Genomic DNA, 24644 nt, shown 5'->3' on the forward strand with positions numbered 1-24644 from the left:
ATTTACCAAACAAGAAGTCAATGTTTCCAATAGTAAAACATAGTCTCTTCCACTAAATAAGACTTGGGTAAGTATTTATTCTCTGTTAAAAAGAAAAAAAAGGAGGGGAGCTCAAATGACTTTAGAAAGTATTCTGCTTTATCTGAGGCATCTAAAGCTGCTGACCTAAGTATACTTAGATGTGTGGGGGCTATTTTCAAAAATGTGTTCTGTCACACCAGACTCAGGAATTACTGCCGCTGCTTCAGAATCAAGGACTCCTGCTTATGTGAGGACGTGTGGAGTTAGAGGTTCAGGGTTCTGCTTTGGAATCACGTCATGAGACCTCCAGCAGAGCACTGGGCTAACATCAGCACAATGCAAACAGGGCAGGGTGAACAAGTCCAAAGAGTGACATTTAAAAAGGCTCTTTAGTAATAACTAACAATGGCAAACACCTAAATGCTCTTATTATTGCACTTTACATATATTACATATATTTACATATATATGCACATATACATATATGCACTTTACATATATTATGTATATTATATATTAACCTAATTGATCCTTCTTATAATCCTATGTAGTGGGTCCAGAATTATTCTCACTTTACAGATGAAGAAATAGGCAGAGGGAAATTTAATAAATTTCCCAAAGTCCCCCAGCTAGTAAGGGCCAGAGTCAGGATCTGAACAGAGATGTTTTGCCTCCAGGATCTAGGCTCTTGACCACAAGCTATTCTGTATTTCAAGAAGTGTACGGAAACTTTATTACATGCAAAGATGTCCTAAATGCCTCCATTTTTAATTCATTAATTACAAACAGCAGTCATATGGGGTAGGCATTATTATGCCATTTTACAGATGGAGAAATCGAGGCATGGGCAGTTATATAAATTGCTCAAACTAGGAGTTAAACCCCCAGCATGGCTGCAGAGTCCACACTTACCATCTATGGAGCAACTGTCTCATCAAGCAGCAGGTGCCTCACTCAATGACAGAAATACTCTCTGAAGGGAAGAATGCTCTTCAAAGACTAATACTATGCAAATTGTCTTCTGTATATGTTCATATTCCAGGCTATCCATTTGCTTTTCTTTCATCACTTACCCCATCTCATCTCCAGTCTGATAACCACTCAGCATTTCCCTTCCTCCCATTGATTTTGCAACCTATCTCATAATGCTACATTGTTTTCATCTTTGAGATATAATTGACAACATTTTAAAATATTTAAAGTACATGATGTGATGATTTAATATATATATTCTTTGTGAAGGGATTCCTCCCATAGGTTATATACACATCCAACACCTCACATACTTACCTTTTTGGGGGGTGGTGGGGGGTGAGCATTTAAGTTCATTCTCTCAGCAAATCTCTACTATATGACACAGTGTTATCAACTATATCACCATGTTATACATTAGATCCTCACACCTTATTCTTTTTATAACTTAAACTTTGCACCTTTTTACCAACCTCTCTCCCTATTTCCCCCACCCTCCAATTTTCTGTTTCTATTATTTTGACTTTTTTTTTCTTTTTTCAGAATCCACATATAAGTGAGACCAGGCAGTGCTAGTTTTTGTCTGGCTTATTTCACTTGGCATAATCCCTCCAGGTTCATCCAGGTTGTCATAAATGACAATAATTTCCCTCATTTTTAAGAATAAGTAGTCAATATTCCAGTGTGTGTGTGTATGTATATATATATATATCTTACAATTTTTTAAATCGATTCATCTGCTGATGGACACTTAGGTTATCTCCATACCTTGGCTATAGTGAATACTACTTCAGTGAACATGAGAGTAAGGTATCACTTCAAGATCATGATTTTGTTCCCTGCAGATATATACCCAGAAGTGGGATTGCTGGATCCTAGTTCTATTTTTAATTTCTTGAAGAAACCCCATCCTGTTTTCCGTTGTGGCTGTACTAGTTTACATTCCCACCAACAGCACACAGAGTTCCCTCCTCCACATCTTCACCAGCATGTTATGATTTCCTGTCTTTTTGAAAATAGTTCATCTTCAGCTCTGTTCTTTTCCTGGCCTCCATTAATCCTTTACTATATATCCCTTAATAATGGAGATAATCTCTGGGATTTATCCCTGAACTTGCCCTTATTCCAGACTTACACAGTTATTTCTTTGATAATCTCAATCTCCCTTCCCCAGATATATGGTGCTGATAAAAACAGCTTGTTAAAAGTCCACCTTCTCTTTATTCCAGATCCCTTAATACTGGGATTTTTATGGAGGCTTATAATGACTGGCTTGGTTTTTCTAGTGAGCAGCCTTCATTCTCTGAAGGCATCCAGGAGCCAAGAGTTGCCTCATTAGAGCAAGACACCCCTGGAACCCAGGAAATTCCAAGAGATTTAGTAATTTTGTGTCAGGAACCAGGAAGGCCAATTAAAACAAGAGATGCTCCTAGGACTAACACTTAAATTGTAAGAGTTTTAGGAACTCTGTGCCAGGAGTAGGGAACAGAGACATATTTTCTATAATTTCCTATTATCCTATTGTATTGTTGCTTTTAGGCCAGAATGACACCAGCTTAACCTTTGTAAGATTAAGTGAACCGTCATTCTTTCATTTCTACTTCGGAGCCACTATGTGACGTAAATTCTATCAAATTATTAAGGTCCACATATGAGTGTAATGGTTGTAAAAGATCAGCTCCGAGCAACAGGTGTTATGAACACCAAACAATGGGCACAGCCATCTTTATTGGGCTTCGTGTCATCTCTGTTTTTCCCCCCCTTCTACCACAGTGCCTCTGCCTGCCTTTTCCAGGCCCTTGGAGCCTCCTTCAAGCAATTACATGGAAGCGAAAAGCTTTTCAGTTCCTACCCTACTTCAGGACAAAAGTGACCAGAGAAATACAGATTTCATTTTGTGCCTTTTAACATGACCCCTAAGTTAGCTGGCAGTGCCGTGTGGTGTGCCTGATGCTTCCATGTAAAGTGTTCCAGAAAGGCCAAGGAAATCAACTGGAAGTTCTGCATTAGTGCAGACAGCATGGAGTCCAGGTGCAGGTGGGGAGTGGGGATGATCTACTTTGTTGATACTTTCTTCCCTACAGTCCCAGTCGAGGGGCAAGGGCATGATAACCCTGTGCTTCTTTAAATGGGGGTATAAGACAGCTGACAAGTACCCAGTCTCAAGGGAGACAGGCAGGGTGCCTGAGTGTGGAAGGCTCAGACTGAGCTAAGGTTAGCTCCCCAGGCGATTCTCACATGGCTATTTTTATTTCAAAACCAACCTTAAAATCATTTTTGGGGGAAGCCTGGGTGGCTTAGTCTGTTGGTTGAGCACTGGATTCCTGATTTCGGCTCAGGTCATGATCCCCAGGGTCATGGGATTGAGCCCTGCCTCGGGCTCCATGCTGAAATGTGGAGCCTGCTTAAGAATCTCTCTCCCAGGAAGATCTCTTATGCACTGCTGGTGGGAATGCCAACTGTGGAGGAGCTGTGGAGGATAAGCTTAGGAATCCCCCGGGCTTACACCAATGGATTAACAAGGCATAAAGAAGTACAAAGCCATAGGTTGCTCACAGATGAGTTTGGGTACACAAGATTAGGTAAGGATAGAGAAAGGGGGCTTAAGCCCCCAGAATAGAGAGGGAGAGGCAAAGGCCCCAAAATAGGGAGGTGCCCAGGCACCAATATAGAACATAGGTATAGGAAATAAACAAGATTAGATATTCAGAGTGGAAGCACCCCCAATTTAGTACTATAGCAGAAAGCTGCTTTCACAGGAAGAAAGGACTAAGTTAGGTAAATAGGTCTATAGACCTCTGTGCTGCAGGTGAAGCAGCCCAGAGGAGAGATGGTTAACAAAACAAAAGGTGCCTTGTCAACCCTGAGGTGATTTCCCCAGTCTCATCCCTTAGGCTAGCTAAGATAAACAAAGGTGCTAACTCACGTCCGCTGCAAACAACCTTCCGCCAGACTGCCCGGCGTCAGGATTTTGCTTTCTATTAACCCAAACCCCTAACCCCAAATATCTTGAAGACCCCCTTTCCCTCACATCCACAAGTTAATGTTCACAGATTTATTGTCTCTTTGTGCACATCCACCGCCATGTTTGTAAGCCTTCTGATCCTAATAAAAACAGGCAAGGACCCTTATTCGGGGCTCTTGTCTTTTCCTGGACATTTAGCCATCTCCCGCTTTTCATCCTGAGTCCTACTCTCTTGCCAGACAAGAGAGAACTTTAGACCCAGAGTCTATGACAGTGCAGCCACTCTGGAAAACATTATGGAGGTTCCTCAAAAAAATTAAAAACAGAACTATCCTACAACCTAGCAATGGCACTACTAGGTATTTATCCAGGGATAAACTACCAGGGATACAGGTGTGCTGTTTCGAAGGGGCACATGCACCCTAATGTTTATAGCAGCACTATCAACAATAGCCAAAGTATGGAAAGAGCCCAAATGTCCATCGACAGATGAATGGATAAAGAAGTATTACTCGGCAGTGAAAGAATGAAATCTTGCCATTGGCAGCTACATGGATGGAACTAGAAAGTATTATGCTAAGTGAAATTAGAGAAAGACAAATATCATGACTTCACTCATGAGGAATTTAAGACAGAAAACAGATGAACATAAGGGAAGGGAAGCAAAAAGAATATAAAAACAGGAAGGGGGACAAAACCTAAGAGACTCTTAAATATAGAAAACAGAGGGTTGCTGGAAGGGTGATGGGCTAAATGGGTAAGGGGCATTAAAGAATCTACTCCTGAAATCATTGTTGCACTATATGCTAACTTGGATGTAAATTTAAAAAATTTGGAAAAAAATACACTAAATGTGATGAGCACTGAGTAATGTATTCGTTTGTTGAATCATTATGTTGTGCACCTGAAACTACTATAACACTGTATGCTAACTATACTTCCATAAAAATAAAAGGATTGTAAAATATATATTTGTAGCTGGAAAAAAAAAAAAACAACCTCCATCTCCCCTTCTGCCCCTGCCCCACTCGTGCATGAACGTGGCACACAAAAAAATTACGTTTCGTAGCAGATAACTATTCTATGGTTTTTGTGTGTTTTTAAGTAGGCTCCAAGTCCAATGTGGGGCTTGAACTCATGACCCTGAGATTAAGAGTCACTTGGTTTACCACTGGGCCAGCCAGGTGCCCCATGGAAGAGCTATTCAAAAAAATTTTTTAGTGTTTTTATTATTTTTGAGAGACAAAGTGTGAGCAGAGGAGGGACAGAGAAAGAGGGAGACACAGAATGTGAAGCAGGCTCCAGGCTCGGAGCTGTCAGCACAGAGCCTGACGCAGAGCTTGAACTTGTGAACAGTGATATCATGACCTGAGCTGAAGTCGGGACACTTAAACGAGAAGCCACCCAGGCGCCCCTGGAAGAGCTATTTTAAATAAGAACCTATTGGAAAACAAAGCTTCTATAAAACTTTCCCTTCCCTTTTTTCTCCTGTCTGCCTACCATCAGTGTAACCTACTATCCTGCCTCAAGAGGGTTGTACCTGCTCCCTCCCCCATACCACAGAAAGAACTTTACACAACTTTTGACAATGTAATTTCATATATGGCTTAAGAACTCAACTTGTATGCTTCAATAACAAATGGGGCATTCACTAAATGCTTACATGCAAATTAGACTAGAAATACTAGCTAAAGACTTAGAAAACATTTCTAATTGGTGGCACACCAAAATAGATGATACTGCAGCTCTCCATTCAGAGCCCAGACAGCAGAATTCCAAGCTAGTCAGACCCATGGAAGGTAACAAGTATGGCTGAACAAAGAACTAAGCTACTTGGGGAGGCCACTGATGGAAGCTGTGAAGCCATCTTTTCTCCAAGAGTAAGTTCATCTGGCTGTGTGCTGTGACCTCTCCATACAGTCTGTGACCCAGCCATTGCAGAACACATGGAGCCACACTCATCCTGAGTACTAAGTACATCAGTACTCTGAACCTCAGACTTTGGAAACATGTTTGGTGATGATGATGAATAAATTATTCAGTTGAAGGAGAAACTTATCCCATAAAAGCCTATTTTTCAGGGGTCATGTTTTGTTGGTTTGTGGAGAAGTAAAAAATTCCTAGTGTAACATAGGTCTTTTCCTAAATATGGACTCTCACAGTCACTGGTTAAGAAAAAGACAGCTTTAAAAAAATGAGTCTGGGTGGCTCAGTTAAGCCACCTGATCTCGGTTCAGGTCATGATCTTGTGGGTCGTGAGATCTAGCCCTACATTGGGCTCTGCACTGACAGTGTGGAGCCTGCTTGGGATTCTCTCCCTCCCTTCTCTCTCTGCCCCTCCCCTGTTCATACTCTTGCTCTCTCTCAAACTAATAAACTTTATTTCTTTTTAAAGATTTTTTTAAAGTTTATTTATCCATTTTGAGAGAGACAGAAACAGCAGGAGTTGGGGAAGGGCAGAGACAGAGGGAAACAGAGCATCCCAAGCAGGTTCTGCACTGTCAGCACGGAGCCCAATGTGGAGCTCGAACTCACAAAACCATGAGATCATGACCTGAGTCGAAACCAAGAGTTGGATGTTTAACCAACTAAGTCATGCAGCAGGCACCCCTAAATAAATTAGAAAGTAAAAAAAAAAAAAAAATTAAATTAAGAAATGCTGAATGATAATAACGAGATGTTAAGCCAAAAGCAAAAGACTAATTTTGAAAATGATTTGGGACGAGTATAGCTGCCCTCCATAGCTAATAATCTAACTTCTCTCTGCAGCCTCCACCAACTTGGTATTTGGGAACTAAGATGGTTTGGGCATGTACAGGCTTATAACCTAATAATATAGTTATGCGTTCAACAGCTAAGTTACCTCACTTGTTACACTGTGATTAAAGTTAATATGATCATATATTTTGTATATTTCCTAGTCAATAATGTCTGGGCATCAGAGCAGGAAGCAGGAAATGTGCTTCAGAGAGGAAGTCCGTGTGGAAATGAAGAGTAGTCATCGGTCTACACTGCACAGGGATACAAATCTTTGTTTAGTTTATACACCTGAATTAACAACAGCAGGTCATAAAAAGGACAATGGACCATGAAACTAAAGACCAGACTCCTCTATTAGCTTATCAACCTGATCAAGTTCCTTTTCTAATTCCTGATTTCAATTTGTAAAATGGGTAAAATATGGATAATACCTATCCAACAAGCCCAGAAGTTTTTTCAGCAATAGGATGAAAATATTTATAAAGCACCTTCATAAACATACAAAACACTACTGCTGCTGTAATTATAAAAGGACAAGCCATAGACCTGAAATATGAACATCCACTCAACATAAGACAAATCAAAATCTGTGAGAATGTTAAGGAAGTTAACTACAAAAGTACAATTTCCCAGTTTATATGAAAATGGTTTAATGATAGTGAAACTTAAAAACTAGTAAAGTTAACAAAGTATATTGGCTACAGATGAATTTTTTCCAACCATGGCAAATACTATGCAGATAATTATCAACACAAAGCCTTTAATCCCTTTCGCATGTACTCTGAATCCTACTTACTCTTCAATATGAAACACGATACAGTCAGAGGTTTCCTTGGCACAATAAACACATGCATTAATATGCCAAACATCAAGCATTTTCTCCCTTAAACTTACCTGACTGAAGGCATCTGATCAAAAGACATAAACAATTTTAGTAAGTAGTTTAGATTATCAATGAGTCTAAAAAGTGACAAAAAAGTACAAAGAAAAATCCTTAAGGAAATTAAGTTAAAACAAATAAAATTTACATTTTATTAAATCAGCAAATATAATCACCTGGGTATATTTCTATTAGCAAAAAATGATACTGATGATAAGGTAAAAGGAAAAAGGAAAAAAATGCACCTCAGACCAGAATACCATAACAAAAATTTTGTGGAAGCTGCATTTTATTTGAAAATCCACCCATTTTTGCTAACATACATTTTAATATTGTAAACAAAAATAGAATCTGCAGAGACAATGCAACAAGTATGCTTAAACTCATGTACAGAATTGCTTTCCTACAACGAACTGTCCTTCTTAAGGCCCCTCTCAACCGAAACGTTAAGATGTATTTACACAAAGCACCGATCAACAGTGCAGTTTAATTCTTCGTTAACTAAACTCTTGGCTAGACATTAACTTTAAAGATACTATTTCCCCTTATTTAAAAGGTACATGATCATAACATGGCATGAGCCAAATAAAAGGTTTCAAGGATTTTGTCCCCTTCCCTCCCCCCATAACACCTCCTAGAGTTTTACTGAAAAGAAGGAAAGTCTTGAAGTGAAAGCAATTCCTCACATTCATTTTGGAAAGGCCCTAATGTCAAATGGAAAATAATGACATGCCAAGCACAAAGCAGTAAAGTTCCTTCCCAATGCACTAATGCTGAATTTAAAATGTAGTGCTTTTCCTAGTCAGTGAACTGTTCCCTTGCAAAATCCTAGGCACAGAATTGACTATAAGGATTAATGCATTTATAATGCTTCCCTAAATCCCATAGAGACTGAGAATTCTGAAGCGATTCAGACCTATGGACTTGCCTTAAAATATTTAGTGCTCTGTATGTCAGCTGAAAAGCATTCGGAATCAGATTCATTCTTATGGATAAAAATCAAACATACTGTTTACATCCATACTCATTTTCATAAGGAGGTCTGATACAATATTAATGTTACGTAAATTGATAATCATAAATAAATACAAATACTTAAGGAATGTCTACTGCAAACTGAATATATAATTTTTTAAAAGAAAAGTTAATTTTAGTTACTGTTTCTGTGTCTGTGAGGACTGGAGAAAAGAAAGATACTGCATAATTAAGAATTATGATTTTGATCCCCCCAAAAGAGTCCTGTTGCATTACAGGAAAGGACACAGCTCTTCTCTCCAGGCAGCTTTTCCAAATACAAATTTCGCACTTTCCAAATAAGGGCTTTTTTCTTGGTAGGTTACTGATTATGGGTATTAATAAGAGTTGAAAGAACTGAAGGGTTAGTCACCAAAAAGATCTTAGTCTGAAATCATGGCAATTCTTGGCTTTATAAACTGTATTGATACGTTCTCCTATATACTAGTCCCAATTCCTTCATGGGCCTTCACTGGGTTACTGTAGCATTCTAATGGAAGAAGACAGTTTAAGAGACAGCAGTTTGGATTTTGCTCGAAGTAAGTATTTGCTGCTTGAGCACTTGTCTTTTTGGAATAATTCCATTCTCTTCCATCTAGTTACATAAACTGTATCTGGGGAAAAAAAAAAAAAAGAGTGTAAGTTGATTCACTGCATTCTAGGAAGTCTTCTCACAAATAAAAATGCTTTGTGGCTTTTACCATTCAACTGGCCCAGAAATGTTTATAGCATGTTTATCACAACGCTGATCACCAAACTAAGTCAGTATTATCAGCTTATCATGTGTCAAAACTCAATATGTAAAGACTAACTATAGGGACTTCAAATAGATCTTTCTAATTATTAAAAACCAAGAGACGGAGAAGAAAGAATATGAACGAGCAACTTTTCAATAACAAGTTCAGAACATCTCTCCATAAACACAAATATTCTATGTGAAAAATCTCATTTAGAAAAGCAAAGTGTGAATTATTATTTACAAATGATGTCATAAAATTAGAGATAATTGAGGGAACTGTAATATGCTTACTAAATCATTTCTTTACTAACATAAATCAAAATCTCAAAGATCTACACAGGAAAAGATTTCAACAGGGCATCACTATTTGCTCAGATACTTCACTCATGAATTCCCTTAAACTGTTCCTCCAAAGACATTACTGAAGTAGATGTGCTAATAAACTTGTCAAATCAGAAGAATACAAACTCTCAAAGATCTAGAAGCTATATACCTACACACTGGGGGTTAGAGCACCAAGAAGAACAAATTACACTGTCTTCCAACAAAAAGAGGCAGTGTGAATCAAGCACAGAATCCTTCTATCAAAAAGGACAGAAGTGTTCCCTTGCCCTTAATTTAAAAATAAAACAAAAGTCTGTTTTGGGGAAAATGTTACTATTTTTAAATGAAAAGGCACACATAAACATAACACTTTAAGAAACAGTTAAAATGAATTCTTCACAACTAACATTCAAGGACATTATATTAAAACTAGAGATGCTCCTAATCAAGCTCTAATCCAGTGTGTAAAATTATGTTTTCTATGCAAATCTTTTAAGACTGATGAAAATACCCAGTTTTTAAGGGTGGTATTTGATCTCATCCATCTGCTGTGGGCAGTGGATGCTCACATGTAAACATGAAAGATGGTTCCTTGATTTCACACCTTCTAATTATGTTAAAGGTATTTTCCAAAAGTTGTTTGTCCTTATGTCCTATTTTGATCTATTTTTATTTTTCACCTGAAGAACAGAGAAGGAGGAGGAAAAGAGAGAACCTAGAGTCCTTTAAAGAAACAAAGGAGAAGAGTGAATTGTGTTTAACACTTGATAAATTTTTAAAGTATATAAGTCCCCATCTCCCCCAACAAGCAGCAATAATACCTAAAGTGATTTATAAGAAATCCTCCAAAGAGAGCTCTGCAAAAGGGTCCTTTCCTGAAGCTCTGTGAGGACTGTGACTGGAGGGGCTGGATGCTGCCGACAGCTGGGGGAAAAGAAGACAGAGAGAGGGAAAGAAAAAAAGATCTCTGAATGACAGAACATGAAAGCAGAAAATGTAATGAAAGAAGAAGTGGTTTTTGTTTTGTCATCTTTAATAAATATAAAGGCAGCCTTTAGAGAAAATGGAATTATTAAAACAAAAGTTTCAATCACATGTCAACTTAAAGGGTATCCAAATGGCATGTGTTTTTCAGAAAACAAATTGTTTCTGAAATTCCAGAGGAATAAAGTATCTTATTCAAAAAGGTCGATAAAAGCTGACCCACAGTTAAGACTTCTATTGGGGGTGCAGGGGAGAGAAGAAGTGCTTGTGATTTTTTCCTTTTTAATTGAGGGAAGATGGCTTCGTGTATCCAGGCTATCTGTCAAAAGCTGTGCAAAGTCCAACCTCAGTCCAAACCAAACGCATCTAGCTGCAATAGTCTTTCCTTCCTTCCTCCTAAGAGGTGGAAGGTCACACTTTTTTCATATGGAGTTGTCTCCTGCCTGTTTCTCTGGATATGCTGTAGCTGATGCATATACTAAGAGGTGAAAGTGATCTTTGAGGTCACCTAGTCTAACTGCCCACATAATACCTTGAATATAGGGAATACTTCAGATCTTTGATTCTGTTTTCTACTTTATTACATTTGTTTGATTCTTGGAATGAGCTGCTATCATTTAATTTGAGGCAAATCGTTTATTAAACTCAATAACATATCTTTAGTATTCCTTCAAAGAAAGACAGTTCCTGAAGAACAAAGATGTTCATTTTCCTATGTCACCAAACCTACTTTGAGTATTTCAAACCAAACCCGAGCCATTTTAGTTTGGAGTAAACTTTTTTATGGTTTTTTTTTTTTTTTAATGTTTATTTATTTTTGAGACAGAGAGAGAGCATGAGCGGTTGAGGGGCAGAGAGAGAGGGAGACACAGAATCTGAAGCAGACTCCAGGCTCTGAGCTGTCATGGGGCTGGAACCCAAGAACCGTGAGATCATGATCTGAGCCAAAGTCGACATTAAACCGACTAAACCACCTAGGTGCCCCTAGTTTGGAGTAAACTTTAATTTTTTTTTTTTTTTTCTCTCCCCCTGCAAAAGAATGCAAAGGCATGCAAGCACGGGGCTATTATGAAATGAGTCGTCCTTTTAGGGATGTTCAATTGAGTACTAAATCAAAGATGATCAGGTGGGAATGGTTTCAATTCATACTTCCAACATTCAAATTCTATAACAGATTTCAAGCCTCATAATCTGTCTTTGCTAGTTAAAGGTGATCTCATTTCTACCTTTACTTTTTTTTTTTTTAAGAAAAGCACTATAGAAAATGGATAGCCAATGACTTTCAGCAAATATTACATCACAAGTACATGCAATTTGTTATTGTAGATGCCAAAGTCAATTTAAAAGTTGAGAAATCATCCTCAGTTATTTTAGTGGTTGAGTCATTTTCCTGATCCATACTTTGTTCTCAGAAATAAATGTTCTAAGACAATGGAAAGAGACAATGGAAAGATGATGGAATTACACAAGCAGCTACAGACGGGAGGATGGAGCAGCTCTCTGGGTTTGGGGATTCAAATAACATCCAGGTAGAGACAGATTAAGGTGCAGCTTAATTGGAAAGACGTCTCCTTCTCCCCACTTCAATTTTGTTATTATTTTTAATGTTTATTTTTGAGAGAGACAGAGACAGAGCATGAGCTGGGGAGGGGCAGAGAGAGAGAGAGAGGGAGACAGAATCTGAAGCAGGCTCCAAGCTCTGAGCTGTTAACAGAGCCCAACGTGGGGCTCGAACTCACGAGCCTGAGATGAGCGACTGCGCCACCCAGGCGCCCCTCCTACTCCCCACTTCAGAGCAAGCATGGATGACCATTCAGAAACAAGAATGATTGTATGCAAAGTGATCATCAGTCACTGAGCTGGATAGAGTCTAAGATTAACTGGGTTTCTCTCCAAAACAGATTCTTTCACTTGAAGTTAGAAACAAAAACAACAAAAATCCCTGCTTATTGTGGATAGATTGCATCCAAAATCTGAAGTCTCCTATGAGAGCCCATAGTAAAATGTCTTCTTAAATCACATGTTTTATGAGGACAGCAGGCAGTCTGAAAACCTGCCAGTCCCAGAGGAAAATGCCCCTTCTATTCTTCTCAATGTGGAGCATACTGATAGGGAGAAGTCCCACAGGCTTACAAATAATGTTAAAGAAGATCAATATCTTTGGAGGGGGAAAGTGCCAGTTTCTAATACTACTACTAGTCTCTTAAATTGGTAAAATCTACACATGTTTATCTTACATTTATAAAAATGTAGCTAAACTAAAACATGAGAAAACAAGATCTAATACCCCTGTAGTAAGTTTCAAATCATCAATGCTCATCCCAAGCATATGAAATGATGGCCCAAATTGGTTTGGCTGACTGGAGAGTGCTAAGGGAGGGGCCACGAAGCAGCCCTGGACCACCTGTACCCACCTCTTCCTGGCACCTGTACCAAAGCACAGACACACGATGCACTGGTGAGAAGTAGCCAGTTCTGAGTAGTAAATAAGGATAAAAAAGTAAAGGAAATATACTGTAATAGCCCAATTACTGCTCAAGGAAAGGAGGAAGAACAAAAGAGCAAAACAGGGCAACAGGATCTGGTGGGAGCACCTGCAAGTAAAAGAGCTGACCCTCCTTTACTTAAGTGAGTAAATCAGAGCCTATGTAGGGCTCCAGTACTAAAATACAACTAATTTAAGAAAAAGAAAAAAATCCAACTATCTTTGTTAACTGTAAAATCACCAACTTTTAAAAGTCAGCAAAAAACAAACTGTAGGTGACCATTCCAATTAAGTCCTATTACAAATATGCCATCACAAAAAGACAAAACATAGCCAATTACCCATTTATTTCAAGTAATATTCTCTATACCAATTCCCACAGACCTATAAAAAAATGAGCATACCTATCACAGTTTGTTCAAATTAAACTGACCTATACCACAAAGGAATATGCCCTTTAAAGAAAGTAGTCATTTACCGTGAGTCTAATACAGACATATTACTTACTCTTCCTTTCTCATTTTATAGGAAAATAAAATATTGAGAAGCAGTCAAAGGGCAGCACATAAACAGAAGCACTAAGATTTACAAGTAACTGATGATGGTAACTCTTACCTGAAATTCTTCTACCCCTTCCCTCCACCCTAGTCAACTTTTAAAAAATAATGTTGACATGAAAACAAAAATTCTAATGTTACCAAAAACTTTTGCTTTTATCTATAGAGCAAAGATTTTTTTTGCTTGTAGGTATGTTTCGTATAATAAAGACAGAGTACAGAAAACATAAGTTATCTTTAATAAATGGCAAACACACTTAAAAGGTTTTTTTTTTAAACAAAGAATTCTACTGCTACACCAAATGTCATAAAACAAAAATGGTTACTCCTTCATTAGACTCCTGTCCAACAGCAAAGAAACAAAATTTCAGGTTAGAACAAGAAAATAACAGCAGTCTCAGAGAGAGACTAGTCCAAGTGAAAGCTTTGGAGAGAGTGAAGAATTGATATTTAAGGATAAATTTCTGACATATCATTGGCTCTGCTTGAAATTCTTAAAGAAGCAACTTTGCCACATCTTTTCTTTCCATATGAATTCTGCAGTCACCCCAAAGCCTGGGTAGCAAATAGCAATGCTGTAGAGATTCACTTTGTCTTTGGTGGAGAAGTGAAGTCAACATCTTAAGAGAAAAATGGGTATTACTTCCTTTGTCCGGATGACAGAGTTTCGAAGAAGGATGGCATTGAATCTAATCCTGGCTTTTTTATGAAATGTTTAGACTATCTAGACCTGATATGCGTGTCTCCCTTTAAGACCATCTTGAGAATTAAAATATACATAAAGCAACCAGTATGTTGCCTGGCATTTATTAGTAGCTCAAATGCTAATTACACCTACAATCAAATGCTCTTCTATTCTTAAATAAGAGCCCAACTCTGAATCTATGTTGCTCATATTCTTCCACTGTGTTCTCAACACTCTGTGTTTCTCTTCTAATCGTTCTTATTGTGCCATCAACCAGTCACTTGTTTGTCCATATTATACTCACCTTAAATGGAGAAAATATACTTTACCTGATTCTTGTTCAGAAACTAGCAACCATTTACACATAGTAAGCATTCTATAACATGTTAAATTAAAATGCTTTTTGGTGATAAAACATGCTGTGTATAAAAATAAAAATGATCTACAAAGTAGGACATTAGAAATAAAACCTAGAACTTCTCTCTTAATTTTTACCTATTTAACACTTCTATTTTTGTATATTGCTGTAGGAATATATAATTTATAAATATACATACACTAAGGGTTACATGCTTAAAAAAAACATTTTCCCGATAATGCTGTACAATCAAAACACTCAGAGGCAGAAATACCAGTTATAAAACTGAACACAGAGTTACAGAACATCAGGACAGGAAGTTGTTTTTGGATAATATGAACATATGAATATGAACAGAACATGGCCAGGACACTAGTGGTGCAATTGGATCTAGTTGCATAGGAACATAAGTATACAGTGTTGCATTCCGGTATTTTATATTAAAGATAAAGCTATTCCTCCTTTGTCCCTGTGAAGTGTGGCTAAAAGGATTTCTTTACTGTGGAAGGTAGAGGGCCTGCCCTGTAGGTTTACTCTAGTACCTCTGATAACTGCTTCTTGGGTTTGTGCTCAACATAACCCCATCTTGGGTTTCTGCCCATCAGTAATATCACAAAGTTATGCCACCATTACTCCTGTCACCCTCAAAGCACTACTCATCTTGAGGGCATCAGACTACTGCTAGAGTCTATAATAATTTACAACTGTTAATACGGAAGCAATAAGTTATTCCAAAATGGCATCTAACGTCATCTCATTAGAATTAGGGCAACCTACATTGACCAATAGTTAAAGAAAACCAAACTGGAGAAAGGGAAATAGATTACAAGATTTCCTAAACTCTGGGAGAAAATATTAACTGACCTAAAAATAAACATCTGCTGTATATCATAAGTGCTTCCTAGAGTAAGAGAAGTCCTTTTAAAATCCTACTTAATGGGGTGCCTGGCTGGCGCAGTCGGTTAAGCGTCCGACTTCAGCCAGGTCACGATCTCGCGGTCCATGAGTTCGAGCCCCGCGTCAGGCTCTGGGCTGATGGCTCAGAGCCTGGAGCCTGTTTCTGATTCTGTGTCTCCCTCTCTCTCTGCCCCTCCCCCGTTCATGCTCTGTCTCTGTCCCAAAAATAAATAAACGTTGAAAAAAAAAAAAATCCTACTTAATGGGTGGGCATCATAGAACACTGGCTCAACTTAGTTGAAGTAAGTGCTCACTGCTGATTCCTACTAGATTTCAACTTCTTACTCCTCAAAAACCAAAGAGAATGAAAAGCTAAGGTTTATGTCAACTGGTACCAGAAGACAAAATAATGAAATGTGCCTATAATGTACTACTTATTTGCCATTTATTGGAAATGCAGCACTTCAGCTTGGTTAAAAAAGTTTTTCCAACTGTCTTCCATATATGAGCTTGCTTTTGCCTGATTTATATACTGAGTTTCCACTAAAAATTTATATATTGAATATATATTGAATTCAATATATATTGAATTTCCACAAAAAAGTTTACCCCTCCCCCAAAACACAGTAGTTTTTTTATTTGGTCCAAACAAATATTTCAATTATTATAAACTAAAGTTTTATACTTCTGGGTAACACTATCTTCCATAAATGGTGAGCCAATTAAGGTGCTTCTGATACAGTCCTGGAGAATGATGTATCTTGGTTCTTAAGAACGATGTCCACAGTACACTGCGCATGTGGACGATCAATGCCCTAAAGCACGCTGTGCTCAGCCCGACTTCCCCATCTCACCACCGTGGCCTATGCCTGTGTATTTACATCTGATGTTGTCAGACAATAGTGAGTCGTAATTAAGGTTTCAAAGTAATGAAGTATGAATTATTTACAATCAAGATTACTTGTAATGCATGGAAAGAAATATAAACTGTATTAGAATTAGAATATGGAAATAGAGACAAGCACTGAATATGAAGCAACCTTATAAAATTTCCTTCTAAAAACAAAAAAGTTCCTTATAATAATCAACAAAGAAAAACAACAAACCTCCACATCCCTAAGTCAATTTCAAATATTTTTATTTGATTCTTATGGCAAACATAAAGTACACAAGGTAAAATTACCATTTTACAGATAAGGAAACTGAGGTCCATGCAAGTTACTTAGGCAACTTGCCCTGAAATACTGTTAGTGAGAAGGTGACACTATTGAATTGTGTCCTCCCACAAAAACATGAAGACCCAAACCCCAGGACCTATCTCTGAATGTGACCTTAGGGAAACAGCGTCTCTGCAGATGTCATCAAGTTAAGATGAAGTCGTTAAAATGGGCCCTAATACAATGACTGGTGTCTTCATAAGAGGGAAATGCCACATGCAGACAGACACAGGAGGATGCCATGTGACAGAGGCAGAGACTAAAGTGCCAACCAAAAAGTGACTGGGGCTACATCTTTCCCTCTGAAAAGAAGAAAGGAAAGATCTTACTCTGGAGGATTTGGAAGGAGCATGGCCCTGCTGACACCCTGTTTTCAGATTTCTAGCCTCCTGAACTGTGAGAATACACTTCTGTTTTAAGCCATCAAGTTTGTGGTCCACCTTGTTACAGGCAGTCTAAGGACACTTAACAGTAGACTCAAATGCAAATCTGCTGACACCAAGGCAGGTGCTTCGTTTCCTCTCTAAAATCTGCTATCCCAATTAATTTCAACTTAGCTAGACTTTATGGCTATATTTAACATACAGGAAAAAATTATAGTGAGAGTAGAGAAATAATTTTTTAAAAGGGACTTCTCTAGTAAATGTTAAACAGTCAATAAACTGTTGTGTTTTCATCTATATACAGTGCTGTATATGGTCACTGATGTTCATCATGAAGATTTTGTAGAACTTTACAGTCATTCAAGATTTTAAGAATATGTTCTGGTTTCAAGACAAGAAATTAGATCTCTACTTTTGCAAAGAAAGTCCTCAGCAAAAACCCAGTAAGAAGGTCTTACTCTACAGGTTGTCTTAATATCTTCAATTGTCAGCAGATGGGACTCCTCAAATTTTTGACTGATTCACGTGTGCCCTGGGGACTACAGAACCACTCTCACCTATGGTGCTAAATCCCAATTCCCAAAATAAATTTCCTTACAGTCTACCAGGCAAGAATAAATGAGCATAACACACTGCTGACAAGGCAAAAGGCCTTTTTCACAGAAATCCAGCTGGACAGATCAGCTGACAGAAGAGGCACTGCCAACACCCACAATTAATGCACCAGGAAAGTTTAAAAAAAAAAAAAGAAAGAAAGAAAAAAAGAGAAAGAAACTAAGCCCCAATAACAAAAAGAGTCACTAATTCTGACACACAAGAAAGTCATTAAAAAGGCAATTTTTTGTAAAACTTGAATTATTCCTATATCTAACAGTGTTCCTATTTAGAAGGGGAAAAGGCACTCACAACAAGCCTTTGTTTCCTTTCAGACACTTAACTGATGTCAGACTTATTTAAAATTGGCCAAACTGGCCATTACAAACAAAACACAGCATCCATTTTGCATCTTTAGCCATATCCTCCATAAACAAAACTCGCAAGCCTCCATTTAAAAAACAAACAAAAATATAACAATACCAATCAAAACCAATAAAACTCTTAAAAGCTATTTTAAAAATTAAATACCCAAGTGTAACATTCTGTTTTTCATATTGCTTTTGGGAAAATAGATTGGTATGGAATCAGAGTGAGTTTCTCATACAAGGAAGTGATAAGAACATAACTAACACAACATTCACTCCCACCTCCCCCCCCCCACCACCCGCCCTTAGGATCTTCAACAACATCTAAACTGCCTGATATTCAATAAAAGAGTGTTATTTCACATCATAATGACTTTCAAAAGAAAACTGAAACTAACTAGATTAACTGTCTCCATTTCTAATAGAATAGCTGCATATTGCAATGCAGGATAAGTTTAACAAACTACTGGTCAGCAATGGACATTTCCATGTATACACCAGTAAGTATCAGTAAGATTTACATAAAACACCATTAAGAGAAGGTGTAAGAGTCCCATTCTACTCTAGTTAACAAAAAGGCACACTTGTAACAAGCCATTAAATAGTGAATAAAACTGAGAGGAAGCACAGAAGAGAAAAACAAAAAATCACTAACCACAGGGAGCTGGTATTTTCCATGTAGTCAAACATCTAGGAGGATGCACTAATGTAGAACACATATGTATTTTTTTAAGCTACAGTGTTGGGCATGAAACAGAACATAATCCCCATCTTTTTAAACAACTAACAGTTACACAAAACTATCTAAAAAATACAGAATAAGCCTGCACAAAAAAATGAGATGAGAACAGGGTAAGTGTATAGAAAGTCGTAATTTCACCACAGTGTAGTCTATTAAAGACAATATACTAAAGAAGAGAATAGTCTAGTCTGAGCTAACAGCCATCCGGAAGGTATTAGCTAACAGGCACTAATGCAGCACTTATAACCTAGATATAATGTAGGACACAGAACACATTGTTTGGAATGGCTCATTAAATGTAATAAGATGAACTTATCTAGGAGGGCTGATATACTCTCAAAAATATTAACTTTATTTAGAATAATCACAAGACCAGAAGATACAAGTAACGTTCTGGGTGAGTAACAGGACTCAAAAAGGCATTTCAAGGAGCAGGGAAAGATTTTTGGCACTAGGTGTAGTACTGGGATTTGATTAAAAGGTTCTATTTTAATGGGATTTCATTTTACATTTAAATTACCATTTCATTTACCACGTACAAAGATGGTGTTGGTCTTCAAGTAGGAATCCAACTGAAAAAAGGGGCAGAGGAAATAATGAGAGAACTGAAAGGTAATTCATTAAGAAAAATTATTCTGGGGGGGCACCTGGATGGCACAGTCGTTTAAGTGTCCAACTTGGGCTCACATCACAATCTGTTTGAGTTCGAGCCCCATGTCAGGCTCTGTGCTGACAGCTCAGAGTCTGGAGCCTGCTTCAGATATTCTCTCTCTCTCTCTCTCTCTCTCTCTCTCTCTCTCTCTGCCCCTCCCCCACTCGTGCTCCGTCTCTCAAAAATGAATAAACGTTAAAAAAATTTAAAAATGTAACTATCTGGTTACAGCTAGCATTTGAATGGACAAAATTAATTCAAGGGACTACCTAAGAACAATTAAAAACTAAAACATGAAAAAACTCACCTACTTCAAACATAAATAGTTTAATTGTTTTAATTATTAAAAATAATCAATCATAGGGGAGCCACAGCGGCTCGTGGCTCATGAGTTTGAGCACTGTGTTGGGCTCTATGCTGACAGTGCAGAGTCTGGAGCCTGTTTCAGATTCTGTCTCCCTCTCTCTCTGCCCCTTCCCTACTTGTGCGCTTGCTTGAGCGTGCTCTCGCTCGCTCTCTCAGAAATAATAAATAAATAAACTTAAAAAAAAATCAATCACGAAATTAAAAGTATCTTCATTCCTTAGGTGACAGTTGTCAAATATTTTAGGCTACAATAACCATTAGCTAACAAATTAAACCAATCTTAAACATTGCTCTAAATTATTACAGTGGTCATAAATAAGTAAAAAGAGAGGTCAATGAGGAACAAGTAAGTTACACAATAGAAAAGGAAAGTTTTTCAACCAAATTCACTTGTTTGACAATGTTCAAAACTATTACGAGTCAGGTACTATTCTAAGAACCAGGGACACAGAAGTAAACAAGCCACATAAAAGCCTGCCTCTAGGAGGCTTACAATCTATTACAGGAGTCTCTTGTTACACTGGATGGATGGATGGATGGATGGATGGATGGATGGACGGACGGATGGATGGATGGGTGATGGACAGATGGGACAGATGAACAGATGTTAGATAGTGGTAAGTTCTATAAAGAAAAATAATACAGGATAAGGAAAAGAACTTTAGATCTCAGAAGTACTGAAAGGGCGACAGATGACTAAAGAATTAGTGAAGAATGAACACTGGGACATGTATGGAACTGTTGAATCACTACACTATATACCTGAAACTAATATAACACTATGTGTTAACTAACTAGAATTAAAATAAAAACTTAAAGAATAAATAAAGAATAAATCTACTTTATGACAGATAAAGGCCTTGTGGCAAAGATAATAAGTAGCAGCAGAAAACTGGATACTTACGGAGAACTATAAAGGCATGGGAATTGAAGAACCTGAATATTCTGTTTACTCACTATTACTGTTACAAATATGGAGACTTTGTGAGGCAGCTGTTAAGCCAGAAGGAAAGCTAAGGGATGTTCACATGTTGTTATATTTAGATTCACTTCCTTATTTTTAAATATGGAGATAAGACGCTAAAAATACTGCCATATCAGATTACTGGAGTATTTATAAAATAGATTAAATTACAAGGCAAGATACACAGGGAAACTACTGCAAAAGAAACCTGAGATTAAGGGTCCCTGCAGAAGACAAGAAGGGTGGATCTAATGACAGGAGAGGAACAATTAGTAGGGCTTTGTGATGAGACACCTGGAGAACAAAGGGAGAAAAGGGATTAAAAGTAACATTAAAAGATTTAGGATTCTGCCGTTCAACTGATTCAAACTGACTGAAGCTTTTTTGAGTCACTTCACTGCCACCTGATTTTTTTCCTGGTTATCCATTTGCTTCCTTTATGTGCTTTCTTTAATCTATAATATTCAAAGTTAAGTACTCACATCAAATTTGATTTCTTAACTGGAAGAAATCAGTTAATTATTATCAGCAATAATAGAGCATTATTGCTCTAATGTTCTCATTTCTTTTCTCTTTTGACATAATTTGATTAGGAAAAGGTAGTTCTGCCACTGTGTCTCTTCATGACATGAAAATTCTAGCATGTTTTTTGATGTTTCATGTTTGCATATTTTGGTGTTATGTGGATTTTAGAAGGCAACAGTATATAAAACCTGGATTAAGAGCAGATGCTAGGGAGTCAGCACTTTTTATAAAGGTAGATTTTTACTATGATTTTTTAACCATATTTTTTTTAAAAAAGCAAAATTCATACAAAATGTTTCAGTAAGATTGAAAGCATTCCCTACAACTATAGATGTTCTTGACATTTATAGTAGTTATATCCTGAAATGTGTAAATGTAGTTTATAATCCAGCAGGAAACTCAAAAGATTGGCAGAGTGGTTCAGTGCTACATGCTAGTAGAGTACCCATATGGACTCAGTCCCATTAGTACAGAGGCAGGGTGATACAAATCAGAAATGAGGGATTCCTGGGGATAGTTGCATTTCACCATTTACTTGGCTGAAGAACATTTCCAAGTCTCAGCTTTCTCTATCGGAAAAATAGGATGGTCGGCCCATCCACCTTAGGTATTATGTTGAGAAGAGGGTGAAACAGTAAGTGCCTGCAAACAGTCTGGCATTATCCAAGCTTAAGGTTATGATGTATTATGTTTCCGAGACAGGAGCCTGCAAGATAAGACCCAGACTGGGGATACAGGGTTTAGTCACACATCAGGGAAAAAATTACTGTAGTCAGTATTTCCTGGTAAATGTATAGCTATGGACTATAGCTTTTTCTCTTAAATACATTTCAGGTGCTAATCACTTAGTCCAATCAGCAAAAAAATAAAAGTAATTTTTAAAAATAAATGATACTGGGGCCCCTGGGCAGCTCAGTTGGTTAAGCATCCAACAACTTCGGCTCGGGTCATGATCTCACAGTTCATGAGTTCAAGCCCTGCGTCGGGCTCTGTGCTGACAGCTCGGAACCTGCTTCAGATTCTATGTCTGCCCCTCTCTCTCTGTCCTTCCTCCCTTTGTGCTGGCTCTCTCAAAAGTAAAAAAACATTGGGGCGCCTGGGTGGCGCAGTCGGTTAAGCGTCCGACTTCAGCCAGGTCACGATCTCACCGTCTGTGAGTTAGAGCCCCGCGTCAGGCTCTGGGCTGATGGCTCAGAGCCTGGAGCCTGTTTCTGATTCTGTGTCTCCCTCTCTCTCTGCCCCTCCCCCGTTCATGCTCTGTCTCTCTCTGTCCCAAAAATAAATAAAGCGTTGAAAAAAAAAAAAAAAAGTAAAAAAACATTAAAAAAATTTTTTTAATTAAATAAATCATACATATCTGAAGTTAAAAGTATAGATAACAGAGAAAAAAAACTGAAAAAGAAAAAAACAGAAAAACAAAATGACATGAGGAAGACATATAATCTCAAGAAAGCATCTACACCAATAGTTAGGGAAATCATCAACATTTTAAAAGATTATCAAAATCTAATCTATTTCTTTAGCAAGTTAAGTCAGTACTTAGGCCTACTACTGGTAAAAGAAGGGAAAGAAAGGTATACATATCCATAATCCATCTTATAAAAACAAATACATACGAAATAAGTGACTTATAAAAAAGTTATGGCTGCATCAAGTACCCTTACTCCCAGCAACCTTCATGGTAAATACTCTGATAAACAAACAGGAAGATCACTTTAACATGGAAAAAAGAGGCAAAAGGGTAAATATATGAACTGCAAAGAACATGGATTTTACCTTTTAATCAGAACGAAATTCACTACCCATCCCAAGTTACTGGTGCTCCCTAAGATGCTAATTTATGAAATGAGTTAAATTCTTCAAAAGGGCTGAAAAACAAAAGGATCGATCCCCTTGTGATAGAAAAAACATTCTATCACTTCCTGAGTGTCTCATCCACTGGTATGCCAGAAAGAAGGGACTAACAAATTTCATATCTCTCCTACCCATAATGAGGAGAAACTTTCAAAAAACAAAACAAAACAAAACAAAAAATCCAGATTCCTCTAATGCTAACAAAAATGGGATGAAAAACAAACTGAGTATTTGGGGTGAAATTTCAGGACCTGGGAGAGGGTCTACGAAACATCTGAAAAGTCTCTCTTTCAAAGAAATTAGGTCAGCATGGCATTTCAAGTTTTTGTTTGTTTGTTTCTTTGTTTGCCTTCCTCCCCACACCCCCCCCCACCCCCACCAGTTTGTGTTTAAATACAATCCTCAGTGGCAGGAAGTTATCTAATAAAAAAAATAACATTCACATCTTTTTGTAGACTTGTCTTGTGGTACAAACATCTCAAGGGCAACATCTTTCGTGTAGCACCATTCAAACCAAGGCACTGGAGCTCAGTTTCTAGGGTTCACAAGGGAGAGCAAGCCAGAATCATGAACAGAAAGTAGGTTCCTTAATCTCAGAAAAACCACCCTCTGGATTGACCAACTACAAGTTATCAAGAATTTTTCATCCTTAATGTTTGTAATCTGCTTGTACTTTCCTTCCAAATAATATTCTTAAAAGCTCCTAGATGATAAAGAGGCAAACAAGACAACATCCACCATCAATGGGGAAAAAACACTAATAGCTTGTTTCTCAAGTTGTGTAAGAGGAATTCTTAGTATTATATTCTTTCTACATCAAGCACATTAAAAGTTACATATGGCACATTAATACCTGTGCTCCTGATACAGGACCAAAGGGGTTTGGTGGTCTCATGACAGGCTGGCTATATATTAAGGTTGGTTGTGTCATTACAGGTACACTTCCCATTTGAGGAGGCTAAAAAAATAGAAAAATATTAAGTTAAATGATGTTGACAGACATCTTCCTTAAGTAGTACACAAGAAGGATGTCAATAATGAAAAATACTAGTACTTTTGCTTTAACTCAAAGGAAAAATTCTTGTAAATACAGCTACAAATTCTTAAGAGCTTTTTTTTAAGTCTTTAATGTACTCACTTCTAAAGTTTGTTTTTAAAAAAAAAAAAAGCTTAAATTTAAGAAAAACATAAATCTTACTACAGTATGACAGACAAAGCAATTGAAACCAATCCAAAATTTCCAAATTTGTTAGTTTTAGACACAGGAAAACTTAAAAAACTGTAAAATAGTGAAGCTATTTCAAAGTAAACTGCCTTTGTATATTAGATCAAGTTCTT

General features: G+C 37.5%; 1 protein-coding gene and 1 long non-coding RNA gene across 13 annotated transcripts in view; one reads left to right on the forward strand and one right to left on the reverse strand.

Moving 5' to 3' along the window:
- Positions 1-7767: 7767 nt before the first annotated feature.
- Positions 7768-24644, reverse strand: part of PICALM (phosphatidylinositol binding clathrin assembly protein) — a 101925-nt gene continuing 85048 nt past the window's right edge. For 11 of the 12 annotated variants that reach the window (XM_040489548.1, XM_040489547.1, XM_040489544.1 and 8 more), the window contains 3 exons: positions 24160-24264; positions 10497-10599; positions 7768-9226 (listed from right to left, as the gene is read on the reverse strand). In XM_040489548.1, the coding sequence (XP_040345482.1) occupies positions 10507-10599; positions 24160-24264 (198 nt within the window). In that variant the 3' untranslated portion in view covers positions 7768-9226; positions 10497-10506. The remainder of the gene's footprint in view (positions 9227-10496; positions 10600-24159; positions 24265-24644) is intronic. The other variant, XM_040489550.1, reaches the window with a different exon arrangement.
- The window catches only part of LOC121039371 (uncharacterized), a 19910-nt gene continuing 14245 nt past the window's right edge, over positions 18980-24644 (forward strand). The window contains exon 1 of the long non-coding RNA XR_005794730.1: positions 18980-19087. This is a non-coding gene — a long non-coding RNA (uncharacterized LOC121039371). The remainder of the gene's footprint in view (positions 19088-24644) is intronic.

The sequence above is a fragment of the Herpailurus yagouaroundi genome, unplaced genomic scaffold, assembly GCF_014898765.1.
Source record: "Herpailurus yagouaroundi ecotype Mexico unplaced genomic scaffold, PumYag 180, whole genome shotgun sequence".
NCBI lineage: Eukaryota > Metazoa > Chordata > Mammalia > Carnivora > Felidae > Herpailurus > Herpailurus yagouaroundi.